The sequence below is a fragment of the Malurus melanocephalus genome, unplaced genomic scaffold (genome assembly GCF_030028575.1).
Source record: "Malurus melanocephalus ecotype Western Australia unplaced genomic scaffold, MMel_1.1 scaffold_80, whole genome shotgun sequence".
Lineage (NCBI taxonomy): Eukaryota > Metazoa > Chordata > Aves > Passeriformes > Maluridae > Malurus > Malurus melanocephalus.
In genome coordinates, this window is record NW_026623312.1 from 849,418 (window position 1) to 872,637 (window position 23,220).

A 23,220-nucleotide genomic window follows, 5' to 3' on the forward strand; every position below is an offset into this window, starting at 1 on the left:
GCTTCTCTGAACAGCATAACAATGAGTTGAGCTTTATAATTGTCTCTTTTTCACAGAATCTTCGKGTTTCTGAAAAATCAGCTGTAAAGACCAGAAATCAGTGTTCCTGGGTACCTATAAATTAGGTAAGGAAGAAAGAATGATAATACGTACTGTCAATTCTTAAAATCTTAACCAAAGGTCTGATTTACTCAGGAATAACACAGCAATTCAATCTAAATGGTGACAGGTAAAAAATACTGTTCTATATTAAGCGATTTCTATGCAAAACTACACAATGATATAATACAATACAATATAACACAGATTTTAAATAACTTTATGTACATAGGGAAGGCTTTTACAATGGTAGAAAGGGATTTTTTCTTCCTTTTCTAAAAATTGTCCTGGCTCAACCAATTTTTTTTTGTTTCTTTGCAAAGACTAAAACATCTAACAATTTTATTTTTCAGTAAAATTTCCACTTTCACTGACAGGTGTCTGATTTCATAGCTTCTAGAGCAAACATCTATCAGTGACAGTGTAGAAAATATATATTTTAATTCTCTCCTTTTATTTAGGGACTTTATGTAAAATTAATGTCTTTGTTCTTCTTTAGGCACTATGCATTTGATGAACTTAACCTCTRCTCAAAAGCCATTTCTTTTGGATCATAGTGAATCAGAGAGTGGAAACCAGACTCCCCTTGCAGATGAGGGAAAGCTGAAAACAAGCAGTGGAAATCTCAAAGTTTTACTGCCTTGTTTCTTTATTCAAAGTAATTTAAACTGAGCTGGTTTTTATCTTCCAGTGAAATTTTAACAATGTGAACTGCATATGAAKACAATGATGACATGGATGAAGAAAAATGAGAAAGCCAGGAAAAATAATAGGTAGTGCTACAGGTGGAGTGGTAATTAAGTGGTAGTTAAGAAATTACTGTTTCCTTTTAATTAGCAAGCAATGCCCAGTGTATGTGTGTATGTGAATAAGTAACTGGAGAGGATGTGCGAGTTAGTTGGTAAAAATAGTCTTTTTAATGATGTACAGTGAGGTACAGTTGACTGTTTCCATGTAAGCTTGCATATGACACAATTCTTTCTCATTTTTGAAAATTTTGAAAAAAATCAGAACATCACAAATTAATACGATTTGAGGAGAAAAAATTATCTTAAATATATATATGAATGTGAGTCTATCTCACACATTTATAAGCTGAAGAAAAAAGGGCACTGCCGCAGATGTAATAAAAATTGGTGTGTTACGTTGGGCTCTTGATTTTTTTGTATACCAGTTACGTCTGCAAAATGTATTCACTCACAGATATCTGTTCACTATGCGTACTGACAATTACTGCACCGATGGAATTAGATTAAATATAGATAAATATAGATATATAGATATATAGATACAGATATAGACATAGATATAGAAGATATAGCTCTATAAATACATAGACGTGTGTGTATATATATATATATACACACATATACACACTCATATATGAAGTTTATAGAGAAGCAGGCATACGGAGGCAGGAGGCACTTAAAATACAAACCACGTTAAGGCCACATGGCAATAAATAGAAAGTTTAATTTTATAGCTACAAACATACATAATTTTCTCCTGAAGTCAATAAAGGAACAATTTACTAATTCTGATTATGTCAACTGTGATCCACAAGTCTCCACCCCTTCCCTCCACCCCTTCCTCTCTGACTCTTGTCTTCCCAATCAGTGAGGAAGGYTTAACAAAAGCAGTGCTCCTTTGACCAAAAAGACCAGACAGACATTTGCACGAACTTCTTAATAACCGCTTAATACCACAAATTTTCTGCAGCAGTAAATGAAAAGCTCAACAAACTGTACTCATTATAAAGCTGGGAATATAGAGAATTTTTGATACATATGTATTTTTTCTAGTATATAGTTCTCTATACACARTGTTTGTACATAAAACATACATGGATGCAAATATCACAGAATCACTTGGCTTGAAGAGACCTCCAAGATCATTGAGCCCAACCCTTGACCAAAGCCCACTCTGTCAAAGACACAGGAGCCCTGAGTGCCACACTGTCATTTCTTGAACTCCTCCACCATCATCATCCCTRGACACCACCATCTCCCTGGGCACTGCATTCCAAAGTCTGATATCCTTGTGTGAAGAAATTTCTCCTGATGTCCCACCAGAACCTCCCCTGGTGCASTTTGAGGCTATTTATTTTCTCCTGTCCCTTTTTACCTGGGAGAAGAGACCAACCTTCATCCTTCCACAACCTCTATTCAGAGACTTTTAGAGATCATCTGAGCAAGATCATCTGAGCTTCTTATTCTCCAGGCTAAATGCACCCAGATTGCTCACCTGCTCCTCAAAGGATTTACTGTCTTTCCCCAGGTCCATTCCCTTCTCTGGCACTTCAGCGTCTTTTTTTGCAGCGAGGCCAGAGCTGRACAGAGGATTCAAGATGCCTCTGGCACAGAGGAAGGTCACTTGCCCTGTCCTGCTGTCACACTATTGCTCATCCCAGCCAAGTGCCCCTGGCCTTCTTTGCCACTTAGGCACAGCTGTCTCGTCTTCAGCCTCTCCTGACCTTTTTCCAGGGCAGTTTTCCAGCCACTTTTCCCCCAGCCTGTAGTGCTGTGAGGGGTTGTTGTGACCCAAGGCAGTACCTGGCTCTTGGTCTTGCTGAACCTCACACAGCTGTGGCAATCAGTCCAGTCTGTCCAGATCCCTCTGCAGAGCCCTCCTGCCCTCTGGCAGACCAATACTCCAATTTAACTTCATGCCATCCATGACTTTATGGAGGGTTCAATAGATCCCCACTTCCAGATCATCAATGAAGATGTTAAACAGAACTRGGCCCAACACTGACCTCAGGGGGASATCACCACTGACCAGATGCCAGCTGGATGCGGCACCATTCCACTGTCCTCGGGACCCAGCCATCCAGACAGTTCTTAACCCAGCCAAGAGGGCACCCACCCAAGCAGTGGACTGCCAGSTTTTCCCAGAGAGTGTCATGGGAAACTGTGCCAAAGGCTTTGCAGAAGTCCAGGCAGACACGTCCACAGTCTGTCCCTCGTYCTCTAGGCAGGCCACCTGCTCACAAAAGGGAGATCAGGTTGCTCAGGCAGGACTCTCTTTTCTCCTGCTGGCTGTGCCTGATCCCATGAACTGTATGTGCCATGTGATCACCCAAAATTATCTTCYCCATGACCTTCCCTGGCTAGGGGCCTGCAGTTCCCTGCAGGGAACTGCCTGCCTTTYTTGTGGATGGACATCACATTAGCCAACCTCCAAATCACCTGGAACCTCCACAGCTGGACAGGACTGGTGAGCAGTGATGGAGAGGGGCTGGCAAGCTCCTTCACCAGCTGCCTCAGAACCTTTGGATRAATCCCGTCTGGTCCCAAGAACTTGTGAGTGTCTGAGGGGCTCAGCAGTCACTGCCTCCCTCCTCCTGGATGACAGGGGGCCTGTTCTGCTCCTGTCCATTTCTGCCTTACTCTTGAGGAGTGAGGCAAAGAAGGAATTGAGTACTTCAGCCTTTTCCTCATCCTTCGTTCCAGTGCTTACCTCTGCATCCAATAAAGGCTGGAGATTTCCATTGGCCTTGTTTTTGCTGTTGACGTATTTATAAAAACACTTTCCATTACCTTTCACAGCAGTGACCAGATGACCGAGCTTTTGCCTTTCTAATTTTCTCTCTACGTGACCAGGGATAACCTTATGCTCTTCCTGAGTTGCCAGTCCCTACTTCCCGATGTGAATATATATAAAGATAAATATATATATATACATGTGTGTGTGTGTTTCTGTAAACATATATGTAAATATGAATGCAATTGAGACTTTTTAGATATGCCTTACAGACAATTATAATCTTCTTCAGACCCTTGCTCTAGATATCCAACTCCAATTATACTCTAGGGAAGCCTGCCACCTTCACATTTGCTCACATTCCTTGCTGATCCACAGACAACATTGCAATTGTTGTCCTCAAATTCCCTAACTTATTAGTACAATCAGATTGATCTCAGCCCACTTATTCCCAAAGTATGTATTGCTTGTAAGCTTTGCTCTGTTTCTGATCTGAGAAAAAATCAATGGGCCTGAACATTTATCTGCTTTTGAATACCAAATCTGCAAGAAGAATGCTGGTTCATGAATACTGATTTTGATAAAAGCTCTGAAGAACCATTATTTAAGCATCACAAACTGTGTGAAGGAGAATGCCCACACATGCAAAAAGTAGGAAATCAAAACGAAAATTCTCCTAAACAATCTCTCTACTTGCAAGCCTCATTGCCTGAGACAGACAAGGTCTAATATTTCATAGTATTTATTTGCTCTTAGAGGACAGTACCTATCAATTAAAACCTAGAAGTATTAACCAGGATATCCTTCAAAGCATTGCTAAGAAGCAAATCCAATAAATATTATCACATTTTCATGGATGAAAACTTTGAAACCAAAAGAATTACTGGGAATATGTCAGGATCCAGGCTCCAGAGAACCCAGCCTAGCATCCTATTGTCCTTTCAGCTGCCATTGAAACGACAGCTCCAAAATTACTTCAGTTGCRGTAGTTAGCGCTTGGTAGACCCATAATGTAGGCAGGCACTTGGTTTCTTAGTTTGGAAATCATGTAACAGAGGCCATCTGTTCCATCCACTATTTTTAAAGCAGCTTGTCCAGACTCAGGTAGGAAATTTAAGGCGGAGGTGGATCTAATTTCTTGGAAGGCATTCACCTACCCAGATTCTGAGATAATATGCAGGCTGCCTAGCTTCCTCAAAACACACCAAAAGATGGAAAAGCTCTGCAGATGAGAGGCTTCATATAAAAAATAGCACATATATATATATGTTTTCTCTCTTAGAAAACTGCATTCTTCCAATATGATCCACATGCTATATGTTGTTTGCAGCAATAACTATTTCAGAATGACTGGTTGTAAATATCACATAATTTTTAGGTCTCAGCTTAAGAGTAAGAATAATTTCTGTAAAGTGTATCCTGACGATAATTCACTTTTCTGAAACACTGAGTCATCAAGGAGAGGTAAAACACTGAGTGAAAAGAAAAACAATCTCATATTTGCAAGTGTACAAGTTCTTCACCGTACTCTGCTCATTTGATGACTTTTCATGAAGTGCTGTATGATCTGCTTTTGCTTCTTTCTTGTTTCATTAAATAGGTCTCCCCACAAAGAAATTACATGAATCACATCTTTACATTTACTACCTATGTGGAATTTAAGAGACCTGCTAGACTCCGCAAAAATCAAATAATGAGTATGCAATGAAATGCCACATTTCAATTATGCTCAGGATCTAAGCATATAGGTTGGATGATGAAATCACAGGCGATAATTTCACATTCTAACTCATTCTAACTCACCTAACCCATAGATGTTGTTACTTAAACATGTTATTTTGTATCTCTTAAGAATAAGTACAACCTTTATTTCTTATACAATGTTAGAGAATATTTCTCTGACTAATATAAAAATCAATATTTCTTTGGACCTCTTTAACCCTTCTAACAGTTATCGTTAGCTGTTCTAGAAGGCAAAGTTCTAACTTGCCTCTAAGATTCATAGCTTTGACATTAAGACACTTTATGTGTAATAACTAGAGGTGTTCTTTGGATTAAATTTTATTCACCGTAAGTGTAATTAAAGGATTCAAAACTATTCTTAAACTTGGGCTGAATTTGGCAAAACTAATACCAACAGGGAATGGAAGCATTCTGCTTCAATGATTTTGAACCAACAAAAAAAATCTTTTTTTGCCTTCCTTTTGGAATTGTACTAAAATTTGTATTAATAGTTAAAAATTATTAGATATCTCAAATTAAATACAATATTATGAACACTGTTTTATTTTAGTTAAACAAAAAGATTTACATAAATATGTTTTCTTCTGTTACTCTTGAATGGTTTAACTAGCAATAAAAAAAACAAAAGACAAAGAACAACTCCCCAGAAATTAGCAAATAACGTACTGCTATTTTACTAAGCAAGATATAAAAAAAAAAATATTAATTACAAAACCTCCTAGGAACTCAAATCCCTGCACAAGCATGTATTTTCAGAACAGGATGATAGGTCTTGCCCAAAATTATATTTGCCCTTAAATGAAAATGCATTAATCCAGCAAAATGAAAAATTACTCCTTCTGTTTAAATGAAAAGAGAACTGATAGGTATTTTAGGATTATTGTAGTCTGTTCCTAGCACATGTCTTCAATCCTAAGGGGTCATATGTTCCTACCTGAGCTGTTCCCATGGTACAAAAGCAATCATTTCTAATGCTTTACTCCAAATTACAGCACTGCAGTGATCGTCACTCACAAATCTGGAGCTGCCCATCAGCCACCAGCCTCCCAATCACACATCTCTTGTTATCACTTCCAGAACAATCTGGACCACACTGTCCCTCACCCTGTTTTTACAAACCKCCTCCTCAGAAAGTCAGTCTGGTTTAGTGCAGAAAATCAGTCACTTTGAATGGAAAAATCAAGAATATTTGCTTTTTTTGTCATCTGCCTTTGTCTTCTAACTTAATGTGCCCTTCAGAGCTCCCTTATGTACATTTAAGAAGGGAATTGAAGAAACAGAACTCTATCAAAAACCATCACAGGCTCTTCTTCTTTTCCTCCTATCCCTTTCCCTCCACAATTGAACTGCCAACCTTTTATTTCCTAATTGTTTTCAAAAAGCTAACAGGAAATTTAAGCCATCAACATTTAGTTCATGACTTGGCCCACACATGGTTATTTTTATGCTGAGATACGCTGAGCAAAGATCAGACCACCTGCTGTAGGAGCAGTTCTGTCCCTGTGACAATAATTGCATCTCCAGATTGAACAGACACAAGCAGTGGCACATCCTTACAGCATTGTCTCCCATGTTCTCGTTTACACAGAAAAGCTCAGTTGTGTAAGAGAATTATTTGTTCTCATAGCAAAACATCCCAAAGTGCATCAATTACACTGGGAAAAACTCAGCTCTGTAAACTGCTTAACCACACTGCTAACATAACCAGGGCTGTATTAAGCCAAGCTATTGCTGATGTGAAAACAACTGACATAACTGTAGTCTTTTTCTTTGCCATTTTTCCTAGACACAAAAAAAAAAAAAAAAAAAAAAAAAAAAAAAAAATCTATGCTTCTGTAAGTCTACCGAAGTCTAAGGTGTTGGCAATTAATGAATGCAAAAATAATTTCCATGAAGGCAAAAATTCAAAAGGCAGAGAAATATTTTTAAATAAAACAATTCTTCCTAGTGCATTTCAGAATGAGAATTATAGGAGAGTATATTCCTGAAACATTATGGGAATAACTGGCATAATGAAATTGATGAAACCTCAAAAATTCTCTGCTGTTCCACAGGGAAGGCAGACCATAGGCTACAGCAATGCACAAACTCTGCTTCTTCYAGTGCACCAAATGCAAATTCAAAAGCAGCACACACAACCCAATCTTTCTGCCAGTTTAAACCTTGGTTTATATTCAAAGATGAAAAAATAATGCCAGCATTTTATTCATGTGAAGCCCACTCSTTACGTCTTGCACCGAGACCACCRGTGAAGTCACCATTTAGACACGTCCACACCTACTCACCCATCTTTATGTTTCTACATGTGAATGTTCCTGAACACTATGGAATGATGAATGATCTAATTCTGGGATAAACTGAACCAAAACCATTCATTAACAAATAACATGTCCACGCCTCACAGCTGGCTTGCTTTCTCTCAGAATTCTCTTTCCRTCCTAGGAATATGAACTGCTCTACCCCATGTCCCACTCAGCCTTTCTGCATGAAGTCTCTCAGTTCATTACTTGCCTTTCTTGTCTTAGTCTCTCTTGCTTTCCACTATCTATTCTGTAGAACTCTCCAAAAGAGCTGTAGTAGAAGTGTGACATACATGGAGCTCTAAAAATAAATTATCATCTCAACTGGCTCTCTAGCAATTTCGTAATTCGGTAAAAAAAAAAAAAAAACAAACCCTGAACAAATATTTAATTTTGCTTGGGTTTGAGTTGGTGTTTTAATCAGTTTATGTAAAAAAGATTAATTGTACTACGGCTTTTTTGAGCAAAACAATGTGTTAAATCAAAGCAAAACACTGAACATTTAAATAATGCAAAATGTGATTTTTTCAATGAAAGAAAGAGAAGTTAAAGGTTTTTGCCAAATCCAAGTGTATRCAGACAACACCAGATGAAGGTACAGGCATTCCCAGCACAGTACTGTTACCTTTAACAGCTGCTTTAATGATGAGGAGACAAAGCCCACTCACAGAAAATACAAGCTTAGCAGGATGGTAAGTCTAGCAGGTTTTCCCCATATGAAGAAACTTCACCAAAAAAAAATTAAAAACAACCCAGCCCAGAGAAAATCTCAAACATATTCCAAAGCAAAGCAAAGCAAAGCAAAGCAAAACGAAACAAAAATGACTTACTGTCTTCTTCAACATTTTGACGGCGTAAGGTTTCTGGGTCCCTTTCTGCCTGCATCTGTAGACAATGGATGTAGCCCCACTAAATGTGAAAAAAAAAAAAAAGGGAGAATAGTTGTACATACAACTCTTGGAATTTGTCAATAAACAGGGTTGCCTACATTTTCTACTCCTCCCAGTTTGGGCAAAACTATCTCACTTTTCTCCACAGATACAATAAACCCTCCCCCAAAACCCAAGAAGTGTAAAAACTTCTTTGTTGTACCAGTGAATGTCAACAATTCCTCAGCCAACAGAAGCTGCAAGAGTTCAAGATGCTTCTTGTTCACACCTTTTCTGTCTCCTGGACAAGGAATTCCTGGACATTTTCTTGGATAACCAAATGAATACATCTTGCCTTTCTTAACATAACACATTTGCAACATTATGGATTTTTTTCACTAATTGTTGATGGCAGCAATGATGAGACAGAAAATTTTTGCACTGCTTCTTGTCCAGTTGCTCAAACGGTCAAGTTTGGCACCAAAAGGAGCAAGAAGCACTTTTGGTTAATTCGTTGGAAACTGGTGGGAATTATTCATAGCAAAGGTAGACAGGGCTTACATCTTCTGTTTGCCTTCAAGGTGCAGACACTTGAGTGTGTAAAGTCTGAGCATACCTAACATAAAATTATGACTCGGCTCCCACTTCTCTGAGTGGSAAGTTGGGCTAGATGGTCTCCAGAGGCAACTCATCTTGCTGTGCTTTGCTTGTTACTGTCAAGGAAGGGGCYTGTACTCTATGAATTTGTTAAAGAGGGGTGAAACCTCTGGCAAACTCGTATTGATTACAAACCATTCAGACACCTGTGTATTCTACCACAAAATGAATGTACTGAAGTTGCCATCACTGAATTGAAGACACTTTTGGAAGCTTCCTGCCCTCAGATTTGTCACCCACTCCAAGGTTCAGCCAATTCTAAATAGCTGCATATTTTTAGTGTGGAGGGGGCTGCATTTATCATATATAACCATATATGAAAAACCCTTGCAAAACTGCACTCAGCAGTTCTGCAGCAAGTGAGTTTCTATACATGCCACACACCAAACTGCACTGCAAGTCTCTCTGGACCAGGAGAAATCCACCTCAGTAAGAGGCAACCAGAACGTGCACAATGATAGGAGCAGCTTTGCAGAAAGGCATAGCCATGATGGACTATAGGAATAAAAGTGTGGAGCAAGGTTTATTGTTCTGGGTGCTGTACAAAACTGCCATGGGTGCCCTGCACTTCTCCCTCCTCAGCTTGGGCCAGACAGATGCCAGACAATGCTCTGAGTAGGCACATCCCTATTTTTATAAGTACATGAGGGAGCACAAGGACTGGCATTTGATTGAGAATATTTGTTTCAGAAAGATCTCTTCATAAAGAAAGGTCACCTGTGCAAGGGTTRTGCAGATCAGTTATCTGAGGGCTTCTCTGCGCCACACAAAAATTAATCTTCACCTSATCTCAAATGCTAAAATGATTTGTCTCTCATAAAAGTATATTGATAAACGTGCGGGAGTACTGAGAGCTTCAGTGACTCCCAGAATCATTACATTAATTTAATTAGATCTCCTCTCCTTGGCCAACTCTCAAAAGACTCTATTTAGCAAGAAGAAAAAATATACTGCATTTAAAAACCTTCACATCTTTTAAATACAACAAAAAATGTTTAAAGATGGAATTCTAAGAACCTGCTGTGATAGGGTTTATATCTTCAGTATTTCACTGCCAGATTGCAATGGGGAAGTCAGGGATGAACTGCAAATCATTCTTGTACCCTGCTTCACATATGCAGAGTGCAGTACAAACATTAAACTCTTTCATTTACAGATGTTCTTGCCAACTAGGCAGAAAAAAACCTTCTAGAAATTATTGTATTGGGATGAGGGCAGAATTGGATAAGCTGTCCAGCTGAAGATCTAAGTACTTGGATGGCCATTCCTGTGCACATCCCTTGGAGCTCACTGCCACCGTGGTGGTGGAGGGCAGTCCCTGTCTCTCAGTAAAGTTCTGGTCAGTGTTTGTTTTATCAGTTTGCAACCAGGCGCTGCAAAGACTTCCATGAGAGCAAGAGCCTACCCATCAGAACACCACGGATTATTGAAGTGTCCTAGTGAAGAGATGGACAGCTACAGCTGCAAGGATAGATAGTATCACAGCATCTTTAACAACTTGTTTGTCTGTACCCAGAGCTGGAACACAGGCAGCATAATTAATGCTTGAAAGAGGTGTAAGACAGCCTGGAGAGAGAATCCAGTTCGGCAGTTTGATATCAGGCTCATTAGCCAATATTCAAAACAAACACTTTGAAAGGGTTTGCTTTTGGTTTATGTGTCTATGCCCTGCTCTGACAGACATGGTCCCACCAGCCAGTAAAGAAAACACCTAACATTAGCCAATAACCAGCACTGCTTTCCTCTTCCATGCCAGAAAACGGCACAGAAACGAGGAAACAGGATGGCAACCTGCTTACACCATGCCTGCTGCAAAACTTAGCAGAGAACTATTACTAGTATGGACCTGATTCCTTGTCTCTTTGGTGGCAAAAGGATAACTTTGCTTCCCCACAGTTAAAAAAAAAAAATAGAGCATGAGCAGAAATCAGCCAGGAGATCTTAACGTAAATGTGTAGACAGAACTGCCTCATGCAAATCAGGGTGATTTACTTTGCTTCTTATTTTGGTTTCCTGCTGGAGCTTTCTGCTGAATCAGCACATCCAGCTTTCCTCAGACTGTGTGACTTGGAAGGTCACCAACTGGAGCAATTCAAGCTTTCATCACCAAAGAGCAGTGGGAAGATTCAGCTGCAAAACTCTCATGTGAAGCTGAAAAAGCTCAAAGAGCTGCTAATTGTAACCTCTTGCCCCAACCCTAAATTTTTTCAACATCAAACCTTGACTGCCATCAACTGGCCTYCCAGAACCTCCTCCAGAATTTGCACCAACTGGAAACTCATTGACGAATTTGGTCAGAATACGCAAATATCCAGAAAGCAAGAATCCTTATGGAAATGTGCCACCTCCCTCAGGCTTGGGATTTACGGCCAGACAGGCAGACACAAGCCCCTCAATGACCCCTTCTCTGCAGGGAGTGTTTCACTTTGTCTGAATGATAAATAAAAATAGTGCTTATTTGACAAGCAGCAGATGACAACACCAGGGAGTATCTAATCCTACACYGTTTAGAGTTTAAATGGGAGACACTGAGAGTGTCCTGTGCCCAAACAGCTGATAATCACTTGCACAAGTACACTGCAGTGTGTGATTGACGAGTGACCCATTACCAATTCAGGCTAGAAACCAGAAATTATGTCTCCCATATTCCACAAGATTACTCAGTGTACTGTGTTTGCCAGTTTAGAAATGATCCTGTCAGGCTTTTGCCTCTTTGTATCTAATGAATACATACAAACATGTCTATCTTTGCATATCCATTTATATACACATTTATACAAAATATTTTATTATATATATTTGTTCATATAAGTGCATTTATTTACTTCTAATGAAAATGAGGCTTAAAGGAGCATTGCATCTTTGCCTGGAAATAGTCTACCTGGACTCAAAGTATAAATTATTTAAAGTTGACTGGAACATGAATAATGGGRAAAAAAAGAGAGCATATTTCTGGAATATGGAGTTTACCAAGTTAGGGAATAGCAATTAGAATTCCTACATTGTTGAAAATATTGTCATTCTTCTATACTGACACATGTGTTTTGGTCTGGAAAGCTGCTTAATGATTCTGTCAAGAGATTTACTTTTCAAAGCCCAGRTACAGCTGTGAACATACAAAAGAACAACAGCAGCAGCAACARCAAGAGATTATTTTACTGTGAACATACCACATGCTTTACTAGAAAAATATGTTTCTATGTCTATATATACACATACATATATATGTATTGAACCTAGAAAAAAGCCTAAAAATAATGTATTTGTCTTTACTTCTTGGTCATAACGGACAACAAAAGCACACACTTTCGTGATGCCATCTACAATGAGGACAATGACAACACATGAGAAGTTCATGATATCCTGTGCACGGAATGTATCAGAGCTGCAACACACACAACTGAGTATTAGCACAGAAATAGTCTTCCTCAAGTACAAATACTTCAGTATCATGATAAATTCACCCACCCATTAGTCAATGTAAGTACCACTAAATACATCAAAATAGACTGAAATTCAATAACTGACCTTTGCATGTGTGTTGTTTTACACACTCATTTGAAAAATGCTTTTAAAATATTTTCAATATGCAAAGCGTTCTGCCCCTTCCCTAATCCTTTCTCAATATACAATTAGTTGAGCATTCTGGATAATTTTTCTTATCATTATCCTCAGGTGTTACTGAGCTTCCAGTTATTTTAGGACACTGTTTGAAGGGCCGGGCAGCAACATCACAGTGCCCTGTCTGTGCTAAGGAATCCATAMGGCAAAACCAAGAGAAAAGACATGGCTACACTTGAAATACATGCAGTCAAAAATAGTGGTGTCAGCACAGACGGAAGGAAGGCAGGGACGCCCAAGAGGGGTGTTAAGGAGGTGGAAGTGATCAGCAGAATTTGCACATAAAGTAAAAAATGGAATTTGCAGGATCCTGCAGTGGAGCCTGGCAGAGAGAGAAAAGACAAAGCAAGAAAAGACAGAATTTGACCCAGTTTGGAAAACGCATTTTTTTCCCCAAAACCTGCAAAAAGCTTCTGCCTCTGAAACAGGAATGTCAACCAAAGTGAAATGCAGCCATATGTTTCTTTGGCCACAGGTAGGTAGTAAAAGTAAATTCCTCGAGCTGCAGTTTTAAAAATAAAGTAACACTCATTGGCAGTAATTTTGCTGTAAGTAGGAAATTTGGTCTTTTCAAAAGTAGGTCAGCATTTCCATACCATGCCCACTCATCCTCGTTTTTATATTGCCTTTTGAATCAACTCATTACAAATACAGTTCACAATATAATCTCCTGTTAATATAATTTGGATTAAATTCCTGAAGTTCTGAATTGATTTTTTAAAAATAAATTAATTTGTGCTTCATGCAGTCAAACAATGATTATGCAATCGAGTTTGTCCAATAAAAATGGGTGAAGAATGATTGATACCAAGAAAACTGTACCTGGTACAAAGACATGGAAATATGTGCTGCCAAAACTGCAGTAGGAGATCAATGTCCATTATAGGTTTTCACAAAGAATACTGATTTCTTTGCACAGTTCACAGAAGTATAATGTTAAAACACACAATTTACTCTTTCTTAGATATACACTAAAAGGTCAAAATGGATTTATAGAAATGAAATTACTGTTCCTAAACTTCAAAAATAGACATCCTGTTTGAAGTTAAAAAACTGGAAGAATAGAAAAAAAGGAGAAAATCTTTTAACACTGTGAGGAATTAAAATWAATTTTAAAATGCATTTTCTATGGCCTTCACTTAAAAAGTACRTATGTGTAAATTTGGAAATGCTCACAAGTTAGATTTCATGTGAAGATATAAAACAAACTCTTTCTACAGTAATCTGACAAACAATTCTTAAATTATTCAAATCTAATCTCAAAGCTTTTTCGAAATATCAGCATCTACATATACAGGACTTGCAGGCAATTGCAAGCAATGGCAGCCCTCCCTTTTCCYTCATTATTTCATGACTTATAAACAGAATGGAAAATTTCACAAAACATATATAATTTAGGAGTAGCAAAATGCCTTGGACTCCCACATTCTATCAGGAATTCAACAAATCTTTAAAGAAGGCAAGGTTAGTGAAAAAATATACACAGTTCTGGAAAGCAAACTTAATTCCATTGTATTCCAGAGTTCTGGCTGGTTTGATTTTGAGCATGAAAACATCCATACCTTTCCAGATTTTTTTTGCTTTTTTTGCTTTTTTTTTTTTTTTTTTTTTTTTTTTTTTTTTTTTTTTTTTTTTTTTTTGCTTTTAGCTGCTGAGATGATTTTCTAATATTTGAGGTGAAAGGATGTTTTAGCAATTGTTGAGGMTGGTCTGCAAAGGCAATGTAATAGTCCAACACAATATTTTTAAAATTCAGCCTTCACTGCAGTCAGCAGATAAAAGGAGCCTTAAATAAGCACAACAAAAGACATACACCATTTTAAAAAAAAAAAAGCTGTAATCAAAATAGTGTTTGCCAATATTCTAGAACCAAAGTTCTGTAATCCTTCAGATATGGGATAGGTTGGCTGGTGAAACACTAATTAAAATGCAGCAGTTCAAGCCAGTCCTGCTGTGGTGGCTGGACCAGCAGCTGATAATTCCTGCTGGGACTGCAGCAGCATATTTTTGATTTGCTTCCGATGAGGCTCCTTCCTCAAGTATTGCAGGAAATTTATAGAAAAAGGCTTCTATCCCATAAGGAGTCTAAATACATTGTTACAACTGTCACTGCTGCCTTTTTAAACTGCRGGAATTCAATTTGGGGTCAAACTAGCTGCATTCTTTCATATTCATATTAGATTATTTCCCGCACCTCAAACACTACTTCTTAAATTTCTGTTTTACTGGTAGGTAAATATTGAAGACCAGAAATACACCACTGAGTGTGGCTCCCTTGCCTTTCACTAAGTGAAATCAGCTGATCTAAACTTACTTTAARAGCAAGAATCATTATCTCAGGCTTTAATTTGAAAGCACAGAAGCAAGATCCAAACTACACTGAATTCCAGATGTTACTGGAATATGTGCTGTGTGTACATTGCTCTCCTTGGAGTAACCCAGCTTTTTGAGAGTTGGTTACTGAACAAAACTTCAGGCATGATCACGAAAATGCAGATATGAGGTGAAGGCCAGAACACCTCTGCACAGCATCGTGTAAGAAAAATGTATAGAAAATACAGTCACCATTTCTTCTTTTTCCTTCAAACCTTAAAAATGTTGGRTCAGACCACACATAGGAATAGCTGTATTTCTAAAACAGCATGGAAATTCACAGTAGAAAACAAAATTTCTTTCCAAATATGCTAGGGAAAAAAACACATGTCACTGAAACTTAGCCAAAACGGAACTTGTAATAGTGTGGAGTTAACTTTTCAGTATGAAGCTCTTGCAGTCCAACAGACCCAGACAGTGATGCTGAATATTTTGTTTGGAAATGAATTTTCYTTGAGACTGTTCTTCTCTCTTCAGGGACTAGACAGTATTTAGCTTCCCATGTTTAAGCAGTTCTGTGAAATGGGGAGAGCAAAGAAAAGGAGAAGGAAGAGTGATTTGAGAGAAACCATTCATATTTGTGTCTATGATACCAAAATTTGGACACAGTGAGGCAAATTTYAAACCCAGGTGCTCACACTACCTGTGCAAGATGTAGACCCACACCCTTGGGCTGGCAGTCTCGAACATTTTCTCACAGCCACAAACGCTGTGCACACACTTTCTGGTTCTGTGGTATGGCCTGACTGGCCCTCCCTACATCCCACACAAAATCTGACAACAGAAACTCTTCAGTGAACTCACTCCGCCTGGGATTATCTATGCCCTTATTTAAAGCATCATTTAAAACCCAATCTCATAGACAGCATTTCCCCGCTTCCTCTTCTTAAAAGATATTAATGAAGAATAAACATTATTTATTTAAACTTAATGGAAAGTGCACGTGAGGAGAAAAGAGCACTGAGCAGTAAAAACTTTGTTAAGTAGTGAAACCTTCTAAAATGTGTTGTAAGACCTTCCTACCATTGCAGAATTACYTCACTGTTTTGGTTTGGCTTTTTTTGGTGACATATTCCTTCATCAGGAAATGTTTTAAAAGGTCTGAACTTTGAGCAGATGTCAACATCATTGATTACTGCTCTTCATGACAATCTGCAGATGCAGGAGGCAGACTGGCCTTTACACTGAATGACAACTTGTGGCAGAGTGAACATCCTCACACAGTGATTCTGGTTCTCTTAGTCAAGGGAAAGGCAGCAKTACAGAGGTTATGGACTTCAAACAGCTTGTTCTGCATATAAAAAAGTAACCATTTTTAACCAGACAGAAGAATTAATGGCTACTCATGTCTGGACATGTAAATCCAGCTTTGAACAATCTACACAACCAGCGAGTTTAAGCCTARTAATTTTGGGATTCTGAAAGCTCTTGTGCCCATGTGTATCCTAAATTGCCCTCATTTCGGTAAGTTACACAGCTTTCTCCTTGAGGTTTGTGTTGTGCTGAATCATCAACTCCTGTGCAGTGGCTTCTCTGAAATAAATTGCTTTTGCCAAGAAGTTAATGTTCAGTGCCAGCCCAGGATCCCTTATCCCAAGACAACAAACAACATTTTAATATATGTCAGATTCAAAAGTTCTTGGGCTTTTTTTTAGCTACTCTGTGTATTTTCTACTTTAAACCTGGTGGGACAAACATTTCTGATCATAAACTGTAAGACTTATGATTAAGAGCTTGGAGGAATGTATAATATTTTGCCAATACTCCCTAAATCATAATGTTTTGTATATTCTGATCATACTTACATATATTTTTCAAAAGATAAACTGAAATAGCTAATTTTCCATAATAGAGAGCACTTAAATCTTTCATTTCTAGTATTTTCGTAACAGTCAGAAAACCTAACTTGCCGTTATCTTAACAATAACCTGAAGACTTAACACTTGGTTGTAATTTTATTGCATTAACAGAGCTACAGAAGGAAGATTAAGCTGCAGCAGAGAGACATTATTACCACCTATTTATAAAGAAAAAAAATCTTTATAAAATGAAGAARATGGCATTAAGGCATATACTCTGGTGCAGGGTTATTGTCAGTGGGGGTTACTTACATCAGAGTGATATACTTTGCCAACCAGCCAAATCTGGTGACCAAATGCAGGGAAGGTTTCAAGTCAGGTCCCATCTTCCAAAATTGTAAAGACCAGCCCCTCCTGCTTCAGTTGGAGAAAGACCTAAATAGGTCTAGAAGGTCCCTAAATGCTGGATTTCTTCCACATGCACACAGGAACAATGCTGCAACTGTACTCAGCTGCACTGCAGAGGCCACGGAGCCCTCCCCACCCTGGTGCTGGGGACAAAGCGGGCAGGAAGTTGGGATTACCACACCTTCCTTCTCAGAGACACATGCACATCATGCAGGACTGCAGTGGACTGATCTTGGCTGTGGGGTGCCCTTCCAAGCTCTCCATCATTTCCAGAACATCAACAGAATGGGACAGGGAGAAGCAGGCAGGAAGTTGGACAGAAAGGTTTGTGGGATGAGATGAGGACAGAGAGACCACTTCAAACTTACTGCCATGGGCAAATCTGACATGGCTTGGGGAAATTAATTTTAATTATTGCCCACTAATAACAGACTGGAAATTAGAAAGAAAAATCTTAAATTGGGACATATTTTAAACGTATTATCTTATGCTTGGATGGGAATRTTGTGCCTTTGTGGGTGTAATTATTTATGTGGCTTTTGTTTTACACTACTGCGTACAGCACAAGCCTAAAAACACTAGTGCTGCACAAAGAATTGTGTGACAGGAGAGATGGTCTTGCTGTCCACTGCACAGGCAGAACCCACAGGCACATGGATTGAGCAGGCAGAGTGGGGTGGGTTTAGGCCATGAGCTCTGAACACAGAAATTCAGCTGCAATATTCCAAATGTGTCTCAGGGAAAGAAAAATAACAACAACAAAACACCACCACCAAAAATACCCCAACCAACCAAAGCCAGTCAATCCTGTGTATTAATTTCCAGAAGATCTGTGTTTCTGCTGGTCAGCAATAATTCTACTCATTTGGTTTGCCCCTGTGCTGCTGCTCTTTCTGGGTTTGGTGCTTTGTGGCTGCACCTCCACAGCCCAGGCCATTGAACATTGAGGGTGCTCTGCTGCTCRTGTGGTGGGAGGAGCAGGCACAAGAAGGGCTGTGGGCATCAGGGTGGGAGGCACTGGGAAGGATTTTGTGAAGCAATGAATGTTACAAGACAAGAATTAACAGAATTAACAAAATCCAATGCTTTTCATTGTAAAGCTGTGGTCTGTGTCTGCTCCCACTTGGTCACTTTTGGTTTTGCTCAGTTGCAGCAGAGCAACTGTGACTTGGCTGCGCTCCTCTGGCCTTGGAGCTGCTATGTGAGAAGCTGCAGAAGGGACCAAGGGTGACTCTCAGCCACTTTTGTCACCTCATGTGGTGGCTCCTTTGGCCACTGACAGAGTCAACCTCCAGTGCCGAGTGCCTCTGACGTGACCTTCAGCAGCTCCTGTTCCAAGTTACAGCAAAGTCTCTTGAAAAGCCTTCTCCCAACTCCTTCTTCAGAAGTGTCAATGTCAGCAGGGCCTCTCATTTCTGGAGCTATGAAGGTTAACTGAGCTTTCAGTTTGCAGTTTGGACTGTCTTCCCCACATTCCATCCTGAAAAGAGTTTGTGTAACTGTGAATTTAGCAGGGTCACATTTTCTCCAGATCTTTCTGGAGATATCCAGACAGAAGTTTTGAYTTCCACAGCTAAATGAAATTCCCAGACCTTTCCACATCAAATATGAGTGCAACTTCAAAATCTGAAGCTCAATTGTTTCTGCATCAACTGTCACCTGGAGCAATAATCTATACAAAACCCTCATTTTTTTTCTAGGAAAGACTTCCTGTGTCTCAGCCCAATAATCGACAAAGCCCATACTCACCTGTCCATAGTCGCTTCTAAAGGATGGCAGGTGATAATTATGATATTCCTCCCACGAGTTTCCTTCTCTAGCAATGAACCTCACCAAGTCAGCACTGACATCTTCACTCTAAGACAAGTATTCTCACACCTGCTCTAATTGGGCCCTTAATATTCTCATAACCTTTTACTAAGACCCCAGCTTTCTCTACAAATTTTTCTTTGSTATTATTCCCTAATAATTAAAGAATTTAACTTTTTCTTCTTTTTCCTCTTCTCTCAGCACATTTAAAAAATGCATTCTTTGGTAAATTGGATCAACAACACATCTTCAACTTCCTCCCTTCTCAGAGCTACTGCCATATATTCTGTTCCCTGCTTTTTCTCAATTGCCTTTTCTGCTTTTTCTCAATTTCAAATTTTTACCATTCTATTATTTGACAGCTCCTAGTGCAGTTAAACCTACAAAAACCTCAGCAGGATTGTTGAGCATGTCACAGAAGCCCTTCTCAATAATGATGATCACAGACCATCCTGATAATTAATCACACACATCTGCAGGCATGTACACTGAATTACGYTTTCATAAAAATGTCACCATTACTCAATACTTGAAATGAGGGAACTCTTTCTCTTTGTTAGGAAATCATTGTTTTCAAGGAGAAGATTACAGAACTTCTAGTCCATGAACATCTTTTATCTTTTCTTTAAGTTCTCTGCACCATCCACTGATCAAGCCAGAGTTTAATTGGTGATGTTAGAGAAAGGCAGCAGTTTCCATTTTCAAAAGACTGAGGCTTTTTAGCTGTCAGAGTTGCTCTGTAATCTGGGATAATGAATCTCATCTAATCTGTGTCAGTCTGTACTCCTGTACAGAAAGAACTCAACGCTGTGGTGTAGCAGGGGTTTAGAAATAAATTACTCTTTTCACTTTGTCCCCATCATACTGAACTTATAAGCACAGTGTACTCCAGTGATGTAGGCTGGCATTTCCAAACTCCACTTGCATGTGAAATAGAATTGCAGTTAGTCAGTATTTGCAATGCAGTCAGGATAGGATTTATAGATTCACCATTTTTAAAAGGTTCCCCATGTACCCTCCGAGAGTGGCTTGAAACAAAATGTGTAGTCAATTACGTCCAAGCACCGGTTCATGCTCTTGCAAGCCCTAATGGGCTGACAGCCATGAAATCAGCTGTCCATGCCAGGAGGTAACTGGAGTATGCCCTGCACAGCAGAGGTGCCCTGCAGGCACAGATCCAGCATCCACATTGGCCACAACACAAGAAAAGAGCCATGGTGCACCAGCAGTGATGAAGGTTTGGACAGAGCTCCAAAGATCTTCATGCGGTTGTTGTCAGACAGGCCAGGTTCTTCTGTGTTCCTGAACACCTCTTTGTGTGTCTGCATCTCTTTCTGGGTCCCTGCACACCCCTCAGTTCCCCTGCACACCCCTCTGTGGCCCTGCATGCTCTTTGTGTTCCTGCAAACCACTCTGTGTCCCTGGAAATCACTTCGTGCCCCTGCACACTCCTTTGGTGTCCCATTCACATGCAGAACATTCTCTCCTTAATAAGGACCAAGCTGTGAAAGGCACCCTGTGCTTCTGCCACCCCTTCCCACTATTTCCTTTCTTGATGCTTGGAGACAAAACACCCTTAATAAGATCTCATGTGAGGTCCAATGCTGCAAATTTAGCTCCACAGGTGTCAAAATTCTGCTTCTGGGCTCGAGTTTGATTTGGCAAAATTTATTCAAAATCAAAAAATTTTTTTTAGGATTGAGGTGAGAATGCACAAGACTCATGCTGATCAATACCATGATCCATCTAAGATGCTTAGTTAAACTTCGACTGTATTTTCATATGCTGTCCAAATATCTATTTAATAAACTCATCTGGCAAAATACATAACACAAAGGTTTAACCCATACCAGCTCATAAAGAATTTTAGTAATGTGAAGATCTCTAAAGCTTTGACTTCAAAAAGGGAGGCAAAATATAATACAATTTTTGATTATTTCATACATCCTGAAAAAAGTATTTGAGGCTTGCTGTATTGCTGAGAAGTTTATCCAGCTTTTCATTCAGACAAAATTATTTCCTTATGCCTCCATCCCAACCTTTGAAAAGAAACTTTTCCCCCACTACTGACTTGATAGCAAATCAACAACAATTTGTGAATTCAATTAGGAAGCTGATGCTTTTCATGAAAAAAACGCTAATGCTTATTAAACACTGAATACACTCACAAATTTGGGAAACTTTTGCAAGCGCACAGGTCACAGCAATCTGTGGAGGACTGTTCTGTCTTGACAATAAAGCCAAGAGATTATGGATGACAAAATACTAATGATTATGGCTAAACAGTCCTCCCCCTTTAGAAAGAGTGCTTTGGATTGCCTTTCCTATAAATGCCCAAGGATCCAAAAAAATTGTGCAAGTGTAGACTGCAGCCGCAAGGACACTGGAGGCTCTGTCCCACTCTCTGTCCCTCTCCTCCTGAATCTTTCTGCTTTTTCCATTCACCTGATGGAGCTATCAGCTGTCCTGAAACTTATTGCCTGTAGTATGTATTGTTCTTCCCTAAGAACTTCTGCATTTTGAGAAGACTATTTACACTATAGTACACTATTTAGCATCAATTAATAAATTAGACARGCAGAACATAAACTAAAATACCTYGTATTTGAAATATCAGAGCCTTAGACTACATCAGTCTACATTTTCCCTGTTTATATAGAAAATGTGTTTCAGACTGAAGCAAACTGCACTATTTCTACAAACTAATTCTGGCACAAAAAGTGTTTAGCTGCAGGAAGCAGGAGCAATGAACACAATTTCAATAAGATTTGAGGGAATACACACAAAGTAATATGTGGCTTGATTTTAATCACAGGACATGGGAATGTGCACAATGTACATGCTTTGGTGCTGATGAGGGTTTAAAGCCACTTCTCTCATCTTTCTTCTGCTAAACAGCTATTGTAAGCAGAAAATTGTTTAAGAGCCAATATGTCTGACATCATGCCACAGTGAAAGTAGTAACACAGACAAAACCCCTAGATTGTTTACTTTTCCTAGGGAATGATGTTATGCAAAAAAAACCCTGTTAATAGAACAATTAGAATGACTGCTAAGAWGTTTTTCTAGTATTTACAGGGAAGTTTTCAGTACAAGCACTACTCTTGCAAATCATTTTCCCAGTGAAGGATAAGTTTARCACTCTTAGAGTTGACAGACATCCTCAAATGCACTCTGCTGCTGCTGCTCCAGACACTTAGAAACCCCCTGTGTCTCCTTTCAAAGACAGAAGAAAGTTGAGGACGAACATAAAGAGTGAAGAATGGCTTTCAACTGTGGATGTSTAATCTAGGTCTGAAAAATAGTTTAGGTCAGAAGTGGGACACCGTGATGTCATACAGTTGTATTTGAGGACAATGGCTGCACAACATAGGAAATTGTCAGTTAAGGAAGCAAGCACACTCAGAGCAGCCTAAAGAACCAGAAAGGCCATTCCAGGGTTCAGAAAAACTGTGTGACATCTGCGCAGCTGTATCTATTTATCATGCAGATATATAAGCAATRAATTCACTCCAAAACAAGTGCTACCAAGGTGTTTCCACCTGTTGTACACTCTTGTTCTTACATTAAACTAATTATGAGCTGTTGCAAACCACTTAGAAGCTTCAGGTCATGTATTTAAAATTAATTGCTTCATTTGTCCATACTCTTATTTCTGAGGAGAACTCTTCAAAGCCGCTGTCAGCCCCCCAGTAAAAAAAACCTGTTACCTGGATAACAAGCTGCTATCATACACTTACTTCAATATCCCTGGATTTACCCTTACGGCAGCATTTAGCTAATTAGAGCACTTTTAAAGTTCCCATGTCTTTGGTAAGGCCTACTGTAGTTGCATAAATGCAAAATTTATCTACTGGGCAAATTTGCCAACAGCAGAGGAATAGGATTGGGTCCTAATTGCAGAGTGCTGAAGCATAATGTCTGCGAAGAGGAGTAATTAAGAATCTTCTGCCTTCATTGCTCCAAAAGTAAGAAGCAAAATGCACCCTCCTTTGACAGCATCAATCTTCTAACATAGAATTACTATGGCCTTGGGAGAAAAGAGAACACACACACACA

The 23,220-nt window shown here is 39.1% G+C and overlaps 1 protein-coding gene across 1 annotated transcript in view; it reads right to left on the bottom strand.

Moving 5' to 3' along the window:
- The window catches only part of CAMK4 (calcium/calmodulin dependent protein kinase IV), a 135,271-nt gene that overhangs the window by 70,036 nt on the left and 42,015 nt on the right, over nucleotides 1–23,220 (bottom strand). Inside the window, exon 2 of the mRNA XM_057367511.1 lies at nucleotides 8,456–8,534. Within this exon, the coding sequence (XP_057223494.1) occupies nucleotides 8,456–8,534 (79 nt within the window). The remainder of the gene's footprint in view (nucleotides 1–8,455; nucleotides 8,535–23,220) is intronic.